A 20851-nucleotide genomic window follows, 5' to 3' on the forward strand; every position below is an offset into this window, starting at 1 on the left:
AAACAAACTCAACCTGACTTAAACCAAGGATATGGTTTCTTTCTTCCAGAGTCGCATTTTTATGTCTATGACGGTTTATCGTCGCTAGTTTTGGATCTAGTGATTCCAGTCGTGGATTTTTTCAGAGCCACTACTGATTGCAACGTTCCTATATGTACATGTATATATATGCATTAGCAAATTAAAATGTTTATTTTTCCTCTCTTGAACTCTCCCTGGAAAGTCCTAGTGACATGCTTTTCATTTCTCTATCCATAAATGATTGACATATAAAATACAACAATGCACATAAGCCCAACCTCTAACTAAACCATGCGCTGGTATTATTCCTAACAACATACCTCCTAGGTCATGTGGATACAAAATGCATTTGAAATAAAATTTAAGCTAAAAAATTTACAATTCCGTGTACACATATATACACTTGTATCCGTGCTAGGATTTATTCCTGTCTTGTCTTGTTTCTCCTCTCCAACATCACACCCATAAGTCACAAAATTCTTGCTTCTTCAGGTGTTACCGGCTTTAATGGCTTAACATGTTCATTCAATATACTCAGATTTTCCTGCTGCATCGCTTTTGTATCAGCAAAAAGGCATCTGAGTTAAAATCCAAACCAAAATTTGCAATTTCATTCACATTGAAAGACAATACAGATATGTATCCCGAGCTGAGATGTATTCCCGGTATTCTCTTGTTTCTCCTCTCGAACTTCACACCTATAAGCGGCAAACAATGTATTTGAGGATTTTCTTGTTGCGCGGATTAATGAATCATCAAAATAGGAAATAATTTTTTTCAATGCCTTGAATTAGATAATGCCTCAGAGACTATGAAAACGTGCTCACCAAATATTAATTGCATTATTAGATGTCCCCCACGTTCTACACGATTTTTTTCCTTCATCATTACGTCAAATAAATATCCCCCACTCACATTAAGTATTTTTGGGTAATCCAAAAAGGAATAAGGAGCATCCCACTCCCTGCTAATAATAAGGAATAAGGAGTATTTTTGGCTGCTAATAATGTTCAAGGTAAGTGAAACAATTGGACTTAGTGAGAACAATACATGACATTAGTGAGTATACCATCTCTTTGGCATATTTATTTCATTTCTCCTTGTAAATAAGTCCTTTCATCAAGCTATGCTCATAGTCAGATTTTCATGTACCGTTATTGTTTATATGAGTCCATATCAGTGACGGCCGGACTAATGTGAATATGTTTTCAGCAATGATCCACACACCGAACGTGTGTACCGCACTGTGCACCGTGAAGAGATCTAAGGGTTGTTAGGGTAGTCGTGGGGGAGATTTGCAGGGGGTGGGGTAAAAGGTGGGGTCCACCAGCTTTTTTTTCTCTCATACCAAATTCAAGGTGTATTTTTGCGGTACACCAAACATTTCTGATATGTTTTTAGATTTGCTAGAGAAGATAATGAACCTGAAATTATCGTTTGTAGTTATAGCTCCAGGTGATGAGGTGATGAAGTTGCAAATTGTCGAATTAGGATTAATTAGTCGTCCCTTGTAACTCCCATTGCAAGAAAGTCAGTGCAACCTGTTTGAAAAATAACACTACTACTCTGGTATGTTTTTTTTTTCTTTTTATAAATACCAATTGCAGGCATCATCATATTCTATTACTCCCTCTGTTTCTAAATAATACGCTTGTTTGTGTGTAAATTTATACACAAACCTGACTATTTTTTAGAAACATACGGAGTAATTGTCACGCTCCACAAAATAAAGGCTTCATTTGATTTGATGCTTTATAATTGCAGGTGCTTATGAAAGATTTCTAACAAAAATAACCCCAATAAAGTCTGCATTGTGTAGATATAGAAATATCAACAAAAAGAAAAGAAAAAAAAAAGAATCCAAGGCCAAAGCTACTCTTACATGGATGTCGGGCTAGTATTCTCACGACATGAATGAGATGAACAACATTCCGTCAGTAGCGCAACCATGGGGAGGCTAGACCTGCCTCTAGGCCCACCTCCCCTCTTAGTTTGTATTTCATGTTTAGTCTTTGAAGTTTAGTTTCCTTATTTTATGAAGTTCCAGCAAATAGTCCACCTAAATTTATAAAAATATTTTTAGCCCCCCTTAGAGCAACCACAATCATGGAACACACTGAATATTAAAAGCCAGACCAAATACTAATTTTTTTTGGCGTTTTTAGAGGTGAAGCACAGAGGTAGAAGACTAGAATTTAGTGTGGCGGAGGTATATTGAACGTCTCATAATGAGCGGGGTTATAGTGCACGTTTATAGTTTAACCTAACGGACTTTATATCAACGCCCACTCTCACTAGTACAAAAATGTCTTTTAGACACGGTATTTTACCGTGTCCAAATTCTACGGTCACGGTAATTCATTTTTGAAAAACCGTGACTAAAGCCTGCGAGGCCAAAAGTCTAGCATTTGGTCACGGTCATTTTCGTGGCTATATTCATCAAACCACCGTGACCACAACTTCAATAGTCACGGATTTTTATTGTACACCGTGACAAGTAGACTCTTTAGTCACGGGATGCTGAAATACACCGTGACCAAAGTTAGTCAGTGGACACGAGAATTCCTCATTACACCGTGACCAATATGCAATACAACAAGATACTTGGATGTACAGGCACACCTTTATGCCTTGCAAAAAAAAAACATGGCCAAACAATGAAATAATCTTAATTAAAATTCTTAACATGGCATTGCATCCAATAATATATTACAAAAACATAGTTTACATTTATCTTGATATATGGATTCTATTAGAGTTGATAACAAAGACATCGATATAATCCGCAAGTATCAAAAAACAAGTAAATGAAATCGCATAGAAGAATACGAGGCCTCCAATAAAGTTTCGGAAGGACATATACACTTCCTTTGCATGCCTAACTTGTTTACTGAAGATACATGTGAACTCTCATACTGCAAGAGCTCCTCCAAATTCTGCCGCTTGACTACAAAAGATAAAAATAAAACAAAGTTTATTCGTTAAGTCACATAAGTTACTTTGAGTTAGTGCCAGAGACATCCATATACCATAAATATAAAATAGGCAAAGAAATAACAAACAAATATCCTGAATTTATATTGCAAATCAAACAATATATACAAAACGTGCAGGTTTTTGGTCTCAAGTCACAAAGTATGATTTTGAAAGTATTTTTGGAGCTTTATGTTCCTCCATTATTCCAAGAGCCACGACATCCCATCTATAAAATGATATACCACATGCTGCAGCATTTCAAGTTCACGATTTCAAATAAAGATCATATGTAAAGTTTTTGTCAAACTTGAGCAGATTTCGTTAACATTTCAAGGGAAATATAGTTAAACACTAATAATCAGGGAAGATCGCTAGGTGAATAATTTTGCAGCCACTAGCCATCTAAGCAAAACATGCTCAATCTCCAGGCCATACTTCATACTTACTGTGAAGAAAAACCATAAAAAACAAACCCTTCATGTAGAGTAATTTTTGAATAATGTTATAAGGTTTTCAGCACAAAAACCCAAAACAGAATGACCAGACAAAAAGAAAATCTTTCAAATGCAGCAGCATTTCAACTTATACAAATATAAGTTCGTTGAATAACGTCAAGCTAGGGGTGGTCCAGATTCCTAATACACCAGAAAAACATCAACCATTTTATTTAACACCACACACCTAGTACTCCAAAGTCAAGCCAATGGAGGGCGTGCAGTACTGCACAAATAAAATTCAGCTTGGACGACTATGTTGACTATCATCAACGGCTTTATAGCATAAAAGACGGTTTATTACCTACATAGAGGTAGCACTTACCCATATAAGGTTAATCAACAACATATTCAGACAACAAAAGAATAAAATGAACTCAAGATAAATCCCCAAGGAAGAAATCAGATAAATCCCAAATGCAAGATTCCTGCATAAAACAGAACGTTGGTTACAAGAGCTAGTTTAGTTACTCATTTTAAACGACCGTAAATATGAGTAGCATAAGAAGAGGCTTTAGGTTCAGAAACAGTGACTTATCCACTTCAGTGTTTCCTGATTAGAAGCAGAGTAGGATCATCACTTTCTCCGCCACATTAATTCGAATCAAACCTGTCAGAGTGAACTAAGTTTTAAGGTCATCTTCTTCAATGAAGCTACAGTTCATTGAATATTTAGAATTGGTCAAGGCCGCATCCACAGACTAAAAAAAGAACTTCACATATCAGATATAATACCGTAAATAACCGCTTGTAGTAAAACTGGCCACAGTAAAGGCAGAACTGAGTGATCTTGTGAAAATAGATCATATACGAGATAATAATTAACTTTCCGTTTCACTAAGAAGTTACAGAATTAGTTCATGAACCTACTCAGTTCATCCTAAAACAAACTCAACATGTATTAAAAGGACTTACGGTCTATAAAACTTGCATCAATTGTCCCAGATTTGGCATTATGCTTCCATGTTTTCAGATAATTCACATAAACAGATTGTGTATGATAAGTGGATGAATGACATGCAGGAGAAAAGTAATCACACGACTTAAAAATCGGTACAATACTTCCCACAGAAGCGACAATGATATTGAATATCTCAGTTGAGGAGACAAAAGTTACCTGCAATTGAACCAAATATAAAAAAACCATAGCTCTAAAATATCATATGGAAAGGCCTAGGTAGGTATAATAAGTAGTTACTGCTGCAAAATTGAATCGAAGTCACATTAGGTTAAGGATATCGAATATGTTCAATCAAGCACCAAAGAAGAAGGAGAGTAACCTCAGGAAGGGGGGGGGGGTTCGATTTTCTATACAGCCTGCGCAAGAATCTAATGGAATCTGGATTAGTTGCCCTTATCATCTTTGGATTCACTGTCAAAGCAACATAGCAAACCAATTCATCTTTAAAAATAGGTATTCATAAAAAATAAGATGCTGAGGAAGAAACTAAGTTACGCTTCACATAAACAGAAAAGGCATGGATCTCCCACACACTAATGACGTTTATCTTCGGGTACCTATTTTCAAAATCAAATACAGTCAAAATTGGAAAAAATAATGTGCCGTGATTTCAAATAAGAATACCCTAATATACAAAGAATTCATTGAGTATATCATTGCATTCATTAAGCAAAAGCGAGTCAAATATTAACGCCTTCAGACTCTTACCAGAAAAACCCAAGCTTAATGGAACATCAGTTTCACCATCAAATAGCAAAACGCGATAATTACTATGTAATCCTCTAGTTTTAACCTTCAAATTTTCTGAATAATGTAATTCTGATCAAGAAACAAAGAAGCAGTGACTAACTGATTCCAAACTTCCGATTGATTTACACAGGATGATAGGAATATGAAATCAGTTTGAACAATCCAGATAAATTAAGGCTTTTTATTTGGGATTCAATGACAGAGAGACGAAGAAGTAGAGAGGAATGATTACCCAGAACGTAAGCAAATCGTGGGAGACTGGGAGTATAGAAGTTAGGTTAAGAACCAAAGCAGTTCTTACATTCAATCGTGTTTAGAAAATGTGGATTGATTTACACGATGTAAATTAGACAAGCGTCAAATGTACCCGTATCCAAAGATATGTGAAATGGTCCTGGAAACTCATTTACCCGAGACAAACGAAGCTTTAGTCCCGTTTATAGGTACCACCGTGACGAGGTCAACCGTGACCAAAGACCATAATTCTACTAGTGTCTCAAGCGCACTTTATATCACCTCCCCACTCTCAAACGCCCTTATAATAAGCGTCCCACTGCCAAGCGGCCCTTATACTCACGCTTAAACCATACGCTCATTATATCTTCGTCCCATTATATTTGGGTTTGGTCTGGGTTGAAGACTAGTTTAGTCTCAAACCCTAAAAATCCAGACTAAATATTCCTATAGTCTGTTCCACTACTTTTCATTTTCGACCAAATTTGGGTATAGTCGGCAATTATAGTCGTGATTGTGGATGCTCTTAATACTAAAAACTGAAGTCAAATACCAACTTATTAGTCAGAATACCCACTCGCTCACTCAGTTGTACTCTCTTTTTTGTAGTGTGCAGCGTATTCTTTTACCTGAAGCAGATGCCTATAAAAAAACGATCACGAAAAGATAACTATAAAAAATGTTAAAATTTGCTATTCCAGTTCTATTTTGCCACCCATATATGATATTATATACTCCATGATAGTCATCACCACATATGTCATCTACTTACCACTGTTTAACCTCTGCCGTCCAAGAATCGTCGCTTCGCAGTAGCTAGCACGTTGTATCCATATTAGTCTAATTAATTGGTTACACTGAATGGAATGCTGCGTACATACCTTGCTAATCCGAGATTTCGTGGCATCATGGTGATGATCTTCTTCCATCAAATCTACTTTACAGACCTGGTCAGTCTCCAAATCAAGCCTGGAAAAAGAATTATGATGTGTTGGATGTGACATTCGATGTATTAATTTTATGTAATAACACTTTTGACTTACTTTTTTCTGTGAAATTATGTACTTGTTGACATCCAACTGACCAAAGAATGCTCTTGATGCAGCATACGAAGGCTAATTATACCTGTGTAATGTTACAACGAATCAAAATACTCTACAACAGAAAACCTATTTTTATGTACTAAAGCAACACGCAAAAATTTATTACTAAATGATCCTTCACATGGGTTCCGATGATTATCACTATAGGTACATCCCCAAAGTTCTCTCTTCTCTGGCATTCCATACTTGATTATACATGTACCAATTCACCCTATATATAATTATCTTTATTGTTGTTCCCCTAATACACAAATGACACACATAAGAATAGTTCACAAATAATTCCAAGAGAAAGAAAACGAAAAAATACACAGTATTTTAATTACCTTTAGTTCTCAATGACAATCTCTCGCATCCTTCACTGATTTCTCTACAAAGTTTGATACAGAATCGAAGACCTATTGCAGTTCATTGTACGCATATGGGACACCTTCCTTGTGTTTCCAGTCATTTTTATTCATCTAACTGCTGCAATAAATAGCAAAAATCAACTAAAAAAAGACCAAAATGATTTAAATAAGAACCCACTGGAGGAACATGCTGAAGACACAATCATGTAGATAATAAATTAACGTCAAGGTATCCAAATTAGCAAAAAATTATTTGGTTAATTATGCAACATACTTAAATGGTCATTGCAAGAAGGAGCTCTATTCTGTGTGTAGAGTGCTTTGTCTTTCTAACCATAGGCACTGTAGTATTTATTAATTTTATGAATGATACAAATATGGTTCGCTCTATGTGGAGATTTCCTTCCAACGGGAACTCTACCCTGTTAATGATTACCAAAAAATCTTGCCATGATCTCTGCATTGCCCACCTCTTTTGTCCCCATTTAGAATACCCACCATTTTTTGGTTCAAGATAATTATGTAAGGAAATATCAATCTGTCGAGTCCTCTTCCTCTCTTTATCTCTCTACTGTGCAAAAACATACAGATTAATATTAATTCCTTACAGAGAAGACAGTTAGATTAGTGGGAAAACATATAATCACAAACCTTTGTCTATCCCACTAATAAACACAATCCAACGAAAAAGTTACTGATACTTATGCATTTCCAGTTTACTCACGGTGGCTAACCATCACACGTTCACACCCAATCTTGCAGCTTTAGAGTCCAGCAAAACACGTGAGCCCACCTAATGTACACAAAACAGAAAGATTACTAATAGTTTATTATCTTATGGAGAAAATGATGATCAGTGGGGGGAAATAGTATCACAAACATGAATCAAAATCCAAAATAGAGAAGTATCTTTACTTCTTTAGTAATAAATAAAATCCATATCTACATCAAAGTCTGGATGAATAAACTTTTTGTAGGCAGTGAGAATAAAAGCCTGTATCTTCTATATATGTACTACATCCATTGACTCTCTACACTCCATCCCAAATGTTTTTCACAGTTTCTAAATTTGTTGCATTTCAGATCTCCTGTTACGACATTCATTGTTAAGAAGAAATACGCGGACTCTAATAATTATCTTAAAAACTGCAGTACCAAGTATTTATATACCATGAGAAGCTGAAGAATCCAACAATAACGATGGCTATAGTTTTCTCTCCGCTACTCTATCTACTGAATTGTCATAAGGAAAACTTCTCTCAGCCATTCAATCTATTGCATTGTCATAAGGAGAAACTAAAAATCTACCAATAATTATTACTTGAGCATTTATTGTGACAAATAACACCCATTTGCTGGACTAAAATTTTTTTTTTTTCTATTGCCTGATTTCCCGCCAAAGGTTTTTCATTCAAACTTTATATAAAAAAAAATTATTTTTACTTGATGATCTTTTGTAAGGATATCAACTAAAGCTAACAACATAAAAACTAAAGCTGACCACATATATCTACTTGTACCATCAAAATAGCAAACAACACCAAGTATATCCTTTTTACGCCATGCCGCCCATAATGCACAAAACAAACAAAACCGAAAAATGATTAGAATGCAAATTAACAAAAAATAAGAAACCTGACACAGCATCGACAAGACACCACAAATTCATCCAAGGTTCCACATTATCCGATCCGGGAAAGCTATCCAAGGCCTGGAATGGGAACAGTATATCCCAACACTTGGATATCCCTGCGAGATATGATGTCCATAATAACTGTAATCCCTCTTAGCACTTGAAACGACAAAACAAATAACAATTAGATACAACAAAACTGGAACTCGGTCTAAAACAGCGAAGCGACAAACAAATCGAATATTAATGACTGGTACAAAATGCAAAAAAACACTAAAGATTGATGTCCAAAAATAGAAAAGAAAAATATCTAATGAATAATTCCAAAAAGCCTAATCAGTACACACAATCAAAAAGATAAGAACACAATGTGTTTACCAATGGTTTTACCTGGTTTATTCATAAAATCAATAATTACCTAATGAATATCAATTAAGAGGAATTTGAAATCAGTGAATAAGAATGGAGAATCGAAACAAACAGAGATGAGAGACAAAAGAAACTTAAAACAATAATAATTAGGTTACCACGAAAAATAATACAATAACATTTTGAGAAGAGATTTCCGCGAATCAAATAAGATGAAACACCCACTCTTTGAATTAGTCCCTTTTAACCTACAAATCAAAACAAAAATAAACCATTGGCAAATACATTAAAGGAGAAATCAATCAAATACTGAAAAGAGAAAGCAATCAAACACCAACCACGAAAAGAAAAGACCAGCATAAAATGTTATTGTAGTAAGCGAATTAGGGTTCTGAGTTTAGATGCGACAGAAGCCAAGAGGCTTAGAATGAACTAAGAAAGTACTTTTTATTTATGATATACGTAATCATCGATACTTATATTAGGAATCCATATCTAAGTTGTACTTTTTGTTCTTGATTCTAACTCCGTTTCATCAGCTTAAGTTGTTCATTTTTGTTTAATCTATTATTTGTGTTTGTTTCATGATTCTTGAGTGTAAGCTTGTGGAGTTAACAGCTGTTGTAATCAATATGAATGATCCCAAGTACGCTTACCCATACCCTGATCAAGGTACAATCAATTCATCACTTAAATTACATGGTTGTGGATTATGGATTTCCTGTATTTCCCTTAATTTTTTCAAAAAACAGAGGATTAGCTCTGTTTTTGCCTCCATTTGAATTTTTCTTTATTCTCTGCTTGTAAGTTTTTGGTGATTTTACTGATATTTATTTGTCTGTTCATATGCAAGGTTATTATCAAGGTCCCCCTGTAATGGCACCACCACAGTATTATGCTGCTCCACCACCACCAAGAAGAGAACCTGGTTTTCTTGGAGGATGTCTGGCTGCTTTATGTTGTTGCTGTCTTATTGATGACTGTTGCTGCGATCCTTCCTTCATTTGTATCTTTTAGCGAATGAATTTACTAAGGTTTATTATGCCTCGTTCTCTTGTATTAGGGTTTCGTATTAAGTTTTAAAGCTAGCATTACTTCTTCAAGATCTTTGGGTTGTATTTATGGTTTAGTGTCTTAAGTAAAGATAATGTTTGATAATGGAAATCGGGGCATCTCAAGTTGAAACTTATTACCAATTGTTAGCGAAATCTCCAAACCTTATGTTTGTGAGAAAACGTGTGCAGAACACTTGCAGCAAAATTTGAGATCCTTCATTCATGGTGAATCCGGTGAGGGGTCTACGTGTACTAGTAGGAAATACGAACAGGACAAGTTGGCCTCATTAGAGCTTGCATTTGTTTTATGTATGTGTGAAATCAAAAATCTTCCTCGAGAATTTCCGTAGAAAATACAACTTTGAAATCTCGAGTCCTTTACTTGAAAAATCTAGCTTTTGGTGATAACGTACGTGAGGCTCAATAAGGTGTTCTTCAGTCTTCACAATAACTCGCAATAATATGATGAGGAATCATAATAAAGAGAAAAATGGTCCTTTTCGCATTGCCACTTGTTTGTGTTTGCATTCATCAAATGGATAGAATTAACTTGCTATTTGCGCAATAAACTTGGCTTTCACAGATATAATCGTAGAGGAGTCCGAGTCGGCAAAACTGTTACAGTTTCTGCATATGGGTGTAATATACTCGATGTTAGAAGTTGTGTTGTGTTAGTCAGTAAGATTTGAGCCCAAAATTACATTACGGATTTGGACATCTCTAAGCAGAGTATCCTGTTTGTCAAGATTAATTTATGGAAATTTGAACAAACTGCAAACATAATTAACATTCATAAAAAGTAGAGGAAATCCCATCTAAGTTACTGATTACTACCCGAAAACTGGATATCGCCCAACCAGTATGTCGGTAAGAGCAGCTGATGACCGAATATGTGACATAATATATGGTACTGCTGGAAACATGCAATAAACGAACGTTGCTTTCTCTCTAACCGTCTTTCTTGACAATAATTCATGGTCGATTAAAAAAAAAAACAACCAATGCATTTCAAAGAAAATATGGTCATAGTCAATGAACCCAACATGGCAACATGTACACCAAACAATAAAGAAAGAACAAGTGAAAATGATAATAACGAATTTGATAGCATAATTTCCAACACGTACAAAATTTACTGGTTCATATATTTATTTATATAAAGATTAGGGAAGTGATAGTATTGAATGTCAACTACAAATTCTTCCTTGGAGGTTGCCTACTCCGGTGTATTATGCACATCCGACGCATATGTGCAAGTTTTTTTCCACATCGAGCAGACAGATGGTAGTCAGCAGTGTACTTGCAGTAACTGTTCCAAGGCCTATTTGTATCAGATGACAGTGCCTTCTGCTGGTTCTTGCCCTTCAACATCTTTTTGGAACTCCTGTTAAAGCCTTTATTTAGGGTTAATGCCTCGAATTGAGGGATCGATGAATCTTCCGTAAGCTGCCTGTTTAATATTTTTTTCTCAAGATTTGAATTGGGCTTTTCTCCCCAGTTCATAAAAGTCAGAGTAATCGGTTTGGCATAATAATATTGACTGTACACTTTATATGATAAAAATGTGGAACACTATAACTACAAAGATTAAGGAATGATAATGAAATCATACATACATTTGTACACCAATACTATCTTCCTGTGAGTGTATTGGTAAGACCTGTGACTGTATCAGTAAGACCAACTAATGAAGAAAAATTAGGCACGGATTGTGCAATTGGAAGATATACTGGAGTTGGTAACTCAGGTGGAAGTATAGGCAGAGGAGATTCAAATTTAAGAACATTAATCACTTGAGTGGCCGAAGGCCTCAATTTAGAATCAGGATGAGCACACCATAATCCTACAACCATTAATTGTTCCATTTCTAACTCATTGAACTCCAACTTTAACCTTTCATCCGCTGCGTCCAACAGCTTTCCTCTTCCGTAAAGACCCCAAACCAACTCTATTAACACTCCTTTAGTTGCTTCAACCTGTCTCCTCCCACAAGCAATCTCAAGTGCAACGATTCCAAAACTATAAACATCAGATTCCTTACTTGATTTACCCGTCAAAATACATTCTGGTGCTAAGTAACCCAAGGTTCCGGCCAACATAGTTGTGTGAGAACCTAATCCATGATCAACAAGCCTTGCTAAACCAAAGTCCCCGAGTTTAGCATTAAAATCTGAATCCAACATTACATTACTTGCTTTAATATCTCTGTGAAGCACACATTGTTCCCATAATTCATGCAGATATAGTACTGCAGAAGCTAAACCAAGAGCTATTTTATATCTCACTTCCCATCTGAGAGTATTTTCCCCACCAAATAAATGTTTGTCAAGGCTACGGTTTGGCATGAATTCATACAAAAGAAGTAATTCATTTCTTTTGTGGCACCAACCTATGAGCTGAACTAGATTTCTATGCCGTAATTGGCTAATAATCTTCACTTCCGCCTGGTACTCTTTTTTTCCTTGGTCTGAACCTCGTGAGACCCTTTTAACTGCCACATTCACACCCAGATCACTCAAGAAACCTTTGTACACTCTTCCGAATCCTCCATGTCCCAGTTTTCCTCCCTCATCGAAGTTATTTGTCGCATAAACCAATTCACTGTATGAGAACCTCTTCGGTCCGGTTCCTTTCTCAAATGCATTATCCATTGATACATCAGAATTTTCCGCATCATCATCAAAGTTCCTTAACCTCGGCCTCTTCTTTAACCAAATAAAGAGTGCAAAACCAAGCGCGCATGCAAAAACACCCAAGCCAACACCCAGACCAACCGCCAAATCAGTTTTCTTACTTATTCCTTCACCATCAGTTTGTCGTTCACCACCAGTTTTCCCTTCAGCTGTTTTATTATCTTGGCTCACCTCGATCAATTCTGAAGTGGAATTGAAATGCCAGGAGAGGACTTGATGAACTTCAGTATACACGCCGGTTGCTGCTGAAAATCCAACAGTAATTAGCTCCGGAAGAACCTTGCTTAGATCAAGAACATGATACAAAGTAGAATTTCCGTTAAAAACAGGATTTCGACTATAAGTTAGATATACACTCAAGTTTTTGGTAATAGAGTTATAAGTAATCCGAGCATTAGCTTTTCTTCCATCACTTATAGTTCCATTTGCTAAGGATACAGTAACCACAGACACTACCGAGTTAATATTGATACCAACATGATCTGAACTTGGATCCCATGTGTTTTTAAAACTATCAAACTCAACCGCAACAATTTGATTCATGCCCCGATTATTTTGAGGTACGTTCTGACTCAATAAGCCAAGAGCTCCACCGGAAGAATTTGTTGGAAGTATAGACCCGAAAGGAGCAAGAAAAAAGGTTAAACCGTCACCAGCATTATTCTTATCCTTATTTAGTCTATCAATAATAAATGAGAAGTTTGTATCAAAGTCTGCCTGCCATCCAGTGGTTGCATTCCAAAGTTTTATAGCTTCTGAGTACGTGGCACGGCCAGAAATTTTGCGATCACTGGTGTCGCCTGAATTCCCCACGAAATTGATGAAGTTACCTGTCCTGGTTGAATCTCCTTGGAAATTTATGCTAGTATTGCTAGGATCATTCGGTGAGAAATTTGGGAAGTTAAAGGACATTGAATTTATAGGACTAGGAAGAAGTAATAATATTGTGTTGATTTGAAAGAAGAAGATCGAAGAATGAAGATGAGGATTTGTTGATGATTTGCAGTAATAACCCATCATCATTTGTTATGAATGAGCAGTCTTGAGCATGCAGGAAGACAAAAACGTCTATGGTTTAAACAGAAAAATTAGTCAAACAAAAAATATATGAGCCTTTCATGGATCTTTCTCTATTTCCTCTAATAAGTCTTCTTTTGAAAAAAAAAAATCACAGGAAAAACTAAATTCAAAGGAGATTGTGTTGTCGGAGTGGTTTGTTCATATGGGGTTATTTTTTTATTCTTTTTTGTCAACTATAACGAATTTATATTGCTGGTCAAAAATGTGTCTTAACTTAAATAAATGATTATCTCGAGAAAGGGAAGTGTGAAACTGTGGAAAGAATGTAAAGTAGTCAAGGTTTAAAAATAATTGTAAGATAATTGTCGCAATCGCGGTGAACAGAAAATAAAAAAAATTGATAGAAGGGGTGGGGAATTTGTATTACAGTACTTATTTTCATATCTTTAAGACAGAGTACTCTGTTTTTGAAGAATAATTTGTGGAATTAATTGGACCACTGTGCAACGTAATATTTCTCAAACACTCGCATAAAAAAGGAATTATTCGGTTGATTTTTTGTTGTATGTTTTTCGATCACAGGCGGATCACCTCAAGCACCACCTTCTAGTTTATCTCCATCTGCTTCACCGGAAATTTGAATTTACGGGAGGCTACTCCCAAGAGGTAGTTTTAAGACAAATCTGTAGTCTCACTTCTGTCCCGAAGTGTTTGATATGACTGAAAAAATAACAGTATGGCTAGTTTCCAGAGAGAGTAAGATAGGATTCAATTGAGAGAGATATCAAGATATACTTTCTGCAAATGGATGAACAACCCAGCCTCCTTAACTTTTCTTGCGTCCAAGGATGAATCAGCATGGCCAATCAGAGCAAGAAAAATCACTGTATTATCTTGATTTCCTAACACAGTAACGCTCATCAAAACGCTGAACACTGACCAATTCTCTATAGGAGAACTAGTTCGGTCCCATTTCTGTTCTAATGCTCTAAAATTTTGACTTTTCCTGGACTAAATGGGTCCGTTACTGTTCGCAACTTTCAAGAAGGTGATGTGAACCAGCAAAATCTTTCATTGTGCGGATTTTTATTATTTGCAACTGCAGACATTTACAAGACTGGAAAGATTTATCGAAATTACACATCATCGCGCATATGTTAATGAATGCAACAACTGACTATCATCCCACAAGGCCACATGTGTATCGGTCAAACCAGTTAATGACTGAGGCATAGATATTGCTGGTTGAAGGGATACCGAAGAGCTTGGTAAATTAGGTGGAAGTTTGGGAAATGGAGAGTTCTCTGTTTGGCATCATAATATTGAATTTGTAGGGGTGAGATATTGCACATTCATTATGTATGTGAGGTAAAGGTCATCTAAGGTAGGCGAAGACCATCGCACATGTTAACATTAAGATGACGTATTTAATGATGTCAACATAGTCACGAGTAAAGTGTGATAATCTGTGCGAAGATGTAACGTGTGCGAGATTGAGTGAATATACATGAGCGATTGTAACGCACAGTGATTCCGAAAATAGGGGATCTATTAGCTGTCATCCACTATGTAGTACCCTATATAAGGGGAAGGAATCTGTGTATTGAGACAGATTTGAGGTGAGTATTATACAAGAAATTAAGAGAGAGAAAGTTTATTTGGAGAGCAAGAAAAATCATTGTATTATCTTGTAACCAATTATAAAACTTGATAAATAATAAAAGATGTCCATTATGATTACTTAGAATCTTGTCTAAATTCATAGGGATGTGGTTGTAGGATTTCCTGCAACTACATTTTGGCGCTAGAAACAGGGAGGAGTGATAAATCCTGTCAACAAGTTTGTAGAATCTTGAAAAATTGGATCTGAAGATTTTGGAGAAGATAAAGATGAAAAGCGAAGAATCTATAGGATCTATAGGAAAAATAAAAATCATGACGATACAAGGAAAAGGCAGAGGCATACAGTGTAATTCTATAACTAAAACACCACTCTCTGATGCGGATTTTCAAGCAGGAATCACAGGAAGAAAGAAGGTGACAACGGTGGAAAAAGAAACTCCTCTAAAGGAGTGGGAAAAAACGAAGATAACGTTTGCAGCAGATGAAATTCCGGAAGGAAATTTAACGCGAACAGATCCATTGGTGATTACAATAACGGTTGAGCGAAGTAAAGTTGGTCAAAAGGCGGAAAACTCAGAAGAATGGGCGATTAATAGAACGTTGGTGGATACTGGAAGTGTTGTTGATATCTTAGTTTATCGAACGTTCAGGGCAATGGGATACAAAGATACGGACATGACATGTTCAGCTTATAATATACATGGATTTAATAGAACAATCGCAGAACCAAAAGGAGAGATTACAATGCGAATACTGCTCGGAAAAGTAGAAGTGAAGACAACATTATATGTGGTTGATATAGAATCACCATACAACATGTTATCGCGGAGACCATGGGTGCATGCGATAAAAATCCGTAGCGTCTACACTACATCAATGCATTAGATTCCAAATTCCAAGTGGAATATGTGAAATTATAGGAGATATTCCAAGTGCGAAGATCTGTCATCAGGTAGATGTAAAAAATTACGAAGGACGTGCAAAGAAGCGAAAGGATCGCTGGAGAAAAGCAAAGGAATTAAGAAAAGAAGAAGAATTGCGGATATATATATGATTAGAGCGAAGGAAGGAAAAGGAATACCGAGCGAGATACCAGAGAAGGAAGGTGAACCAATTCAAGAGATTAAGGAGTCAACACCAATGGGAGAACCAAGAGCGAATTTCACTGCAGTAGAGCCAACGAAAGAAGTAAATGTTGGTACAGAAGAAGAACCAAAAACACTGAAAATTGGAACTAAGATGGATAAAGAAGAAGAAGAAGAAAAAACAATAAACATCTTGCGCAAATATAATGATATCTTCGCATGGAGTATGGAATAAATACTAGGAATAGATCCGTCTGTTGCATTCCATAAATTGGATATTAAAAAGAATGAAAAGCCATTTGAACAAAGAAAACGAAAGATCGCAACAACATATCATCCTCAAATAGAAACAGAGTTACAATGCAGTGATTATAAGACCAACAAAATATCCAGAATGGATAGCAATCATGGTGGTGGTGCCAAAGAAAAACAAGGGGATAAGAATTTGCATAGACTTCAGTGATTTAAATAAAGCATGTCCGAAAAACAGTTATCCTTTACCAGATATTCCACAAACGGTAGAATCGGCTTCAGGAAATTGTAGAATCTCATTGTTAGATGGGTATAAAGGTTATAATCAAATTCCTTTGGCTGAAGAAGATCAAGAACATACCGCTTTTTTGCACCCAGAGGATTATACTGTTATACAAAAATGTCGTTCGGATTGAGAAATGCGGGTGCGACGTATTAGCGAATGATAGAAAAAGTGTTTGAGAAATGGATACATAAAAAATAGAGGTCAATGTCGATGACATGTTAGCAAAGAGCAAATAGGCGGAAGATCATGTTGATGATTTGAGAGAAATCTTTGAGCAGATGCAAAAATTCAATATCAAGGTGAATCCAGAAAAATGTGTTTTCGGAGTATCATCAGGAAAAATTTTGGGTTATATAGTCTCTAAGAAGGGAATAGAAGTTGATCCAGACAAGGTACAAGCGATTCGAGATATGCCACTTCCAGCAACAGTGAAGGATGTTCAAAAGTTAAATGGATTAATAGCTTCAATGGGAAGATTTATTTCACGTTCTTCGGAAAAATGTAAACACTTCTTCAACATATTAAAGAAGGGAGCAAAATTTGAGTGGACAGAGGAATGTGACAAGGCATTGCAAAGCATCAAAAATTACTTAATGAATGTATCTATTATGCAAAAGGCAAAGCCTGGTGAAGAATTGATGTTATATTTGGCATCAACACCATATGCATTAAGCGCAATCTTGTTATGTTCGGATCAAGAAGTAGAAAAACCAATATATTATATAAGCGAAATGTACAATTCTGCAGAGAAAAATTATTCAAAGATTGAAAAACTAATTCTCGCACTCGTGTATGCGTCCTTTAAACTTCACATTTATTTTCAGGCTCATAAGATTAAGGTATTAACAAAGGTAACAATTGAGCCTGCGATGAAAAATTCAAAAAGATCAGGGGGAATTGAAAGATGGAATGCACAATTAGGAAATTTTTAAATCGGGTTTGAAGTATTATCTTCGCCAAAGTCACAAATCATCGCAGAGTTCCTGGCCGAATTTCCTTTGGAGGAAGATGAATATGTAGAACATATGATGGACGTGGATGAGGAACATGGAAATCTTAAAGATTTGTTAACAGATCGAAATTCAAACAGATGGGAGATACTGGATGGATCGTCTAATGGAGAAGGAAATGGTATTGGTGTTGTCTTTATTTCACCAGAAGGAGCGCGAATGGTTTACTCATTCAGGTTGGAGTTCGCATCTACAAACAATGAAATCGAATATGAGGCAGTTGTACATGCATTAAAGTTAGCAATTGAAATGGAGATAAAGGAAGAGCGAATAACTAGCAACTCCCAATTAGTAATTCGACAGATAGAAGGTAAATATTGTAGAAATGAACCATCTTTACATAAATACAAGAAATTGGTCATGGAATTAGCAGAGCGAATTCCAAATATAAGTTGGAGACATATAGGCAGAAAAGATAACAGGATCACAGATGCATTGGCTTTTATATCCTCCATGTTAATAGATCCAATTGCAAGATATGTAAAGATACAAACACTTTATTTACCATCTATAAAGAAGGAAGACGAAACAGAACCAGAAGTGATGATAGTAGAAGACAAAGAAGAAGAACAAATGAATGAAGCGAATATTAGAGAATTGAGCTTCATTTGTATCTTGATAAGGGAGAGTTACCTAAAAAAAGATTAGAAGCACACACGTTAAAAAGTCGTGCAACAAATTATGAATTAAGGGATGGTATTCTGTATAGAAGATCATTTCTCGGACCTTCTCTTAGATGTCTTACGCGAAAATAATGAATGGAAATCTTACAGGCATTACATTATGGGGACTGATGTTTTTTCTCAAAGTTGTTGTAGATAGTGATAAAAGGGGAGGCAATGAATTTTAGACTTAATAAAAATTTAAAAACAAAGAAAACTTATTACAAAATTGACTTCAAGATATTAGAAAACAACCAAGACACGGATTTCACTATTACACATGAATAAATTATGGTAAGCAATCCAAAACTCTAATTATCTTTTAAGACTCTTATTTCTTAATTCACAAATAATCTGGAAAATTCTCAAAAATTAATTGTATCCCTAAGCATAGATTATCTAAACAAAGCATAACCTATCTAATTGAATCACAACTAATGAAGAAAATTTTTGCAAACAATTAAAAACTCTGCAAAAGCAGTGATTGAGTGAATTATAAATAATAAATTAAAGAGAATAAATAATTATCAATTATTCATGCGTAAATAGCTTCCTCATTGTCTTGGTTGTGAGAGAATTAGCCGCTCATCATGTTGGAAAACCTCTCAAAGAATTTCATTGATGCTAAAAAATGGTTTACAAATGATGAGAATATGAGAAATACAATAAAATCGGGTTTGTAACAGTTATAAGTGTTACAAACCAGAGAACTACGACCCGCAGTATGTGTCACTGATACTGTTTCTCTAAGATCCACGTTAAGCGTCGTTGTCACTGTTGGAAAACGACTGTCTTTGGCAGTCCGTTCTTCGTGTTCTTCAGAAATGCAATAGCAGAAAATGGCAGCTCTGCAACTTTGGTGTTTAAGCTCTGTGGTGCTCTAAAACTCTCACCAAACTCTCCGTCCGCTTCTTTGCTACCCCAGGATGATATTTATACTCAACAGGCGAAGAAAATCCTGCGTAATAACTCACAGTAATCTCTCTTTATTCGGCAGTGAAGGGTAATATTATCGGAATATTTTCTTTCCACAAATCCTTCTCATACACGTCTGTTGCTGTTGAATCTACCTTATTTACATCTGACACACTCCAAATTGTTGCTCGAATCAACAAACATGCTCAGAAATCATTCAGACTCATGCAATCCCGTGAAATAACTCTCCCATGCACGTACTGCCCTGTTTTGCTTCTCGCGGAATATCCAACCAAATTGGATCGAACCAAAGGCCCATACCAAGCCTTTTAGGTTATATCACGTCCACCCATGAAGTTTCAGCGATTTAGTCTACCTTTAACCCATCCAAAATCCGACCGAGAAAACTGCCAGGAGTGAACTCTTCTTCCCGCCAAAAAATTAATTTGAAATGAAGAATAAGGGTTGCCCCTATCCGGTTCTTGGGTGCGTTTAGCAGCTGCTTATAAATGGGGTTCCCCTTAGTAATTAGGTTACCCCTTATCCAAAGTGAGGGTCCGTATAGCAAATGTCCTCCGGGGGGTGCTCCGAGCAACTTTTCGAGCCGAATTTTCCAACAATATTTATTTCCTAAAAATACATAAAAACACAGTATTAATACAAAAATCGAGTTCCAACAAAACGGACATTGAGGACAATTTAGACACAAAAATGTGTCTATCAAACACCCCCAAACTTATTATTTGCTAGTCCTCGAGCAAAACTAATAAAACCGAGTTAATCTCGGGAGGGTTTACCAGAAGTGTACCCACAAAACCATGACTTCTAATTGGTCACAAGTATCCAAAGAGCTATGAGGACATACAAATTCTCAACCTATCTCCAATTAACTAGAAATCCAGAGAAATTAAAGGTGTCAGCTCTAATGCTGACTGCAGAAAAGGGGAGACACATCCGCAACACTGTTAGATTAAGAGATATCTGCTACACAGCTAGATAAACATTGTAAGATGCGTCTGCTACTTTACAGCTGGATAAGATTAGGAGAGAGATAAAGATGAGAGGGACATCTGCTACACAGCTGGACTAATTACGTGTGATGAGTTAAACTAGTGCTAGAAATATCTTGTGCCAGATTGAAAGCGGAATAACAAAGCAACCAAATGTATCTTTCTTCGACTCTCTCATAGTGCTCAGTAGAAACAACGTCTTCTTCGGGCTTCAACTTTTGATAATAAACCATCGAACCTCATAGAACCTTGACAATTAACTCTTCTCTTCGATTTCTTGCTTGACTTAAAAATTTCCACTTCCCTATTGATGAGTGCTAAAAAGTGCATATTTCTATATATTTTTCTT

At 36.0% G+C, this 20851-nt stretch overlaps 2 protein-coding genes across 2 annotated transcripts; one reads left to right on the forward strand and one right to left on the reverse strand.

Moving 5' to 3' along the window:
* Window positions 1–11477: 11477 nt before the first annotated feature.
* On the reverse strand, window positions 11478–13656 carry LOC113328588 (L-type lectin-domain containing receptor kinase IX.1-like). The gene has a single exon (XM_026575659.1). It carries the CDS (start codon window positions 13654–13656, stop codon window positions 11578–11580), a length of 2079 nt encoding a protein of 692 aa, XP_026431444.1. The 3' UTR covers window positions 11478–11577.
* Window positions 13657–17183: 3527 nt separating this feature from the next.
* Window positions 17184–18563, forward strand: LOC113328534. The gene is made up of 2 exons (XM_026575616.1): window positions 17184–17756; window positions 17868–18563. The coding sequence occupies exons 1-2, from the start codon at window positions 17184–17186 to the stop codon at window positions 18561–18563; spliced, it is 1269 nt and encodes a 422-aa protein (XP_026431401.1).
* Window positions 18564–20851: the final 2288 nt, after the last annotated feature.

The sequence above is a fragment of the Papaver somniferum genome, unplaced genomic scaffold (genome assembly GCF_003573695.1).
Source record: "Papaver somniferum cultivar HN1 unplaced genomic scaffold, ASM357369v1 unplaced-scaffold_11, whole genome shotgun sequence".
NCBI lineage: Eukaryota > Viridiplantae > Streptophyta > Magnoliopsida > Ranunculales > Papaveraceae > Papaver > Papaver somniferum.

Coding starts and splice junctions, on each gene's coding strand:
- LOC113328588 (XM_026575659.1), bottom strand. CDS start 13,656: ATGGGTTATTACTGCAAATCATCAACAAATCCTCATCTTCATTCTTCG.
- LOC113328534 (XM_026575616.1), top strand. CDS start 17,184: ATGCAAAAATTCAATATCAAGGTGAATCCAGAAAAATGTGTTTTCGGA. Junction 17,757..17,867: donor AGATTAAGGTATTAACAAAG/GTAACAATTGAG, acceptor TCTTCGCCAAAG/TCACAAATCATCGCAGAGTT.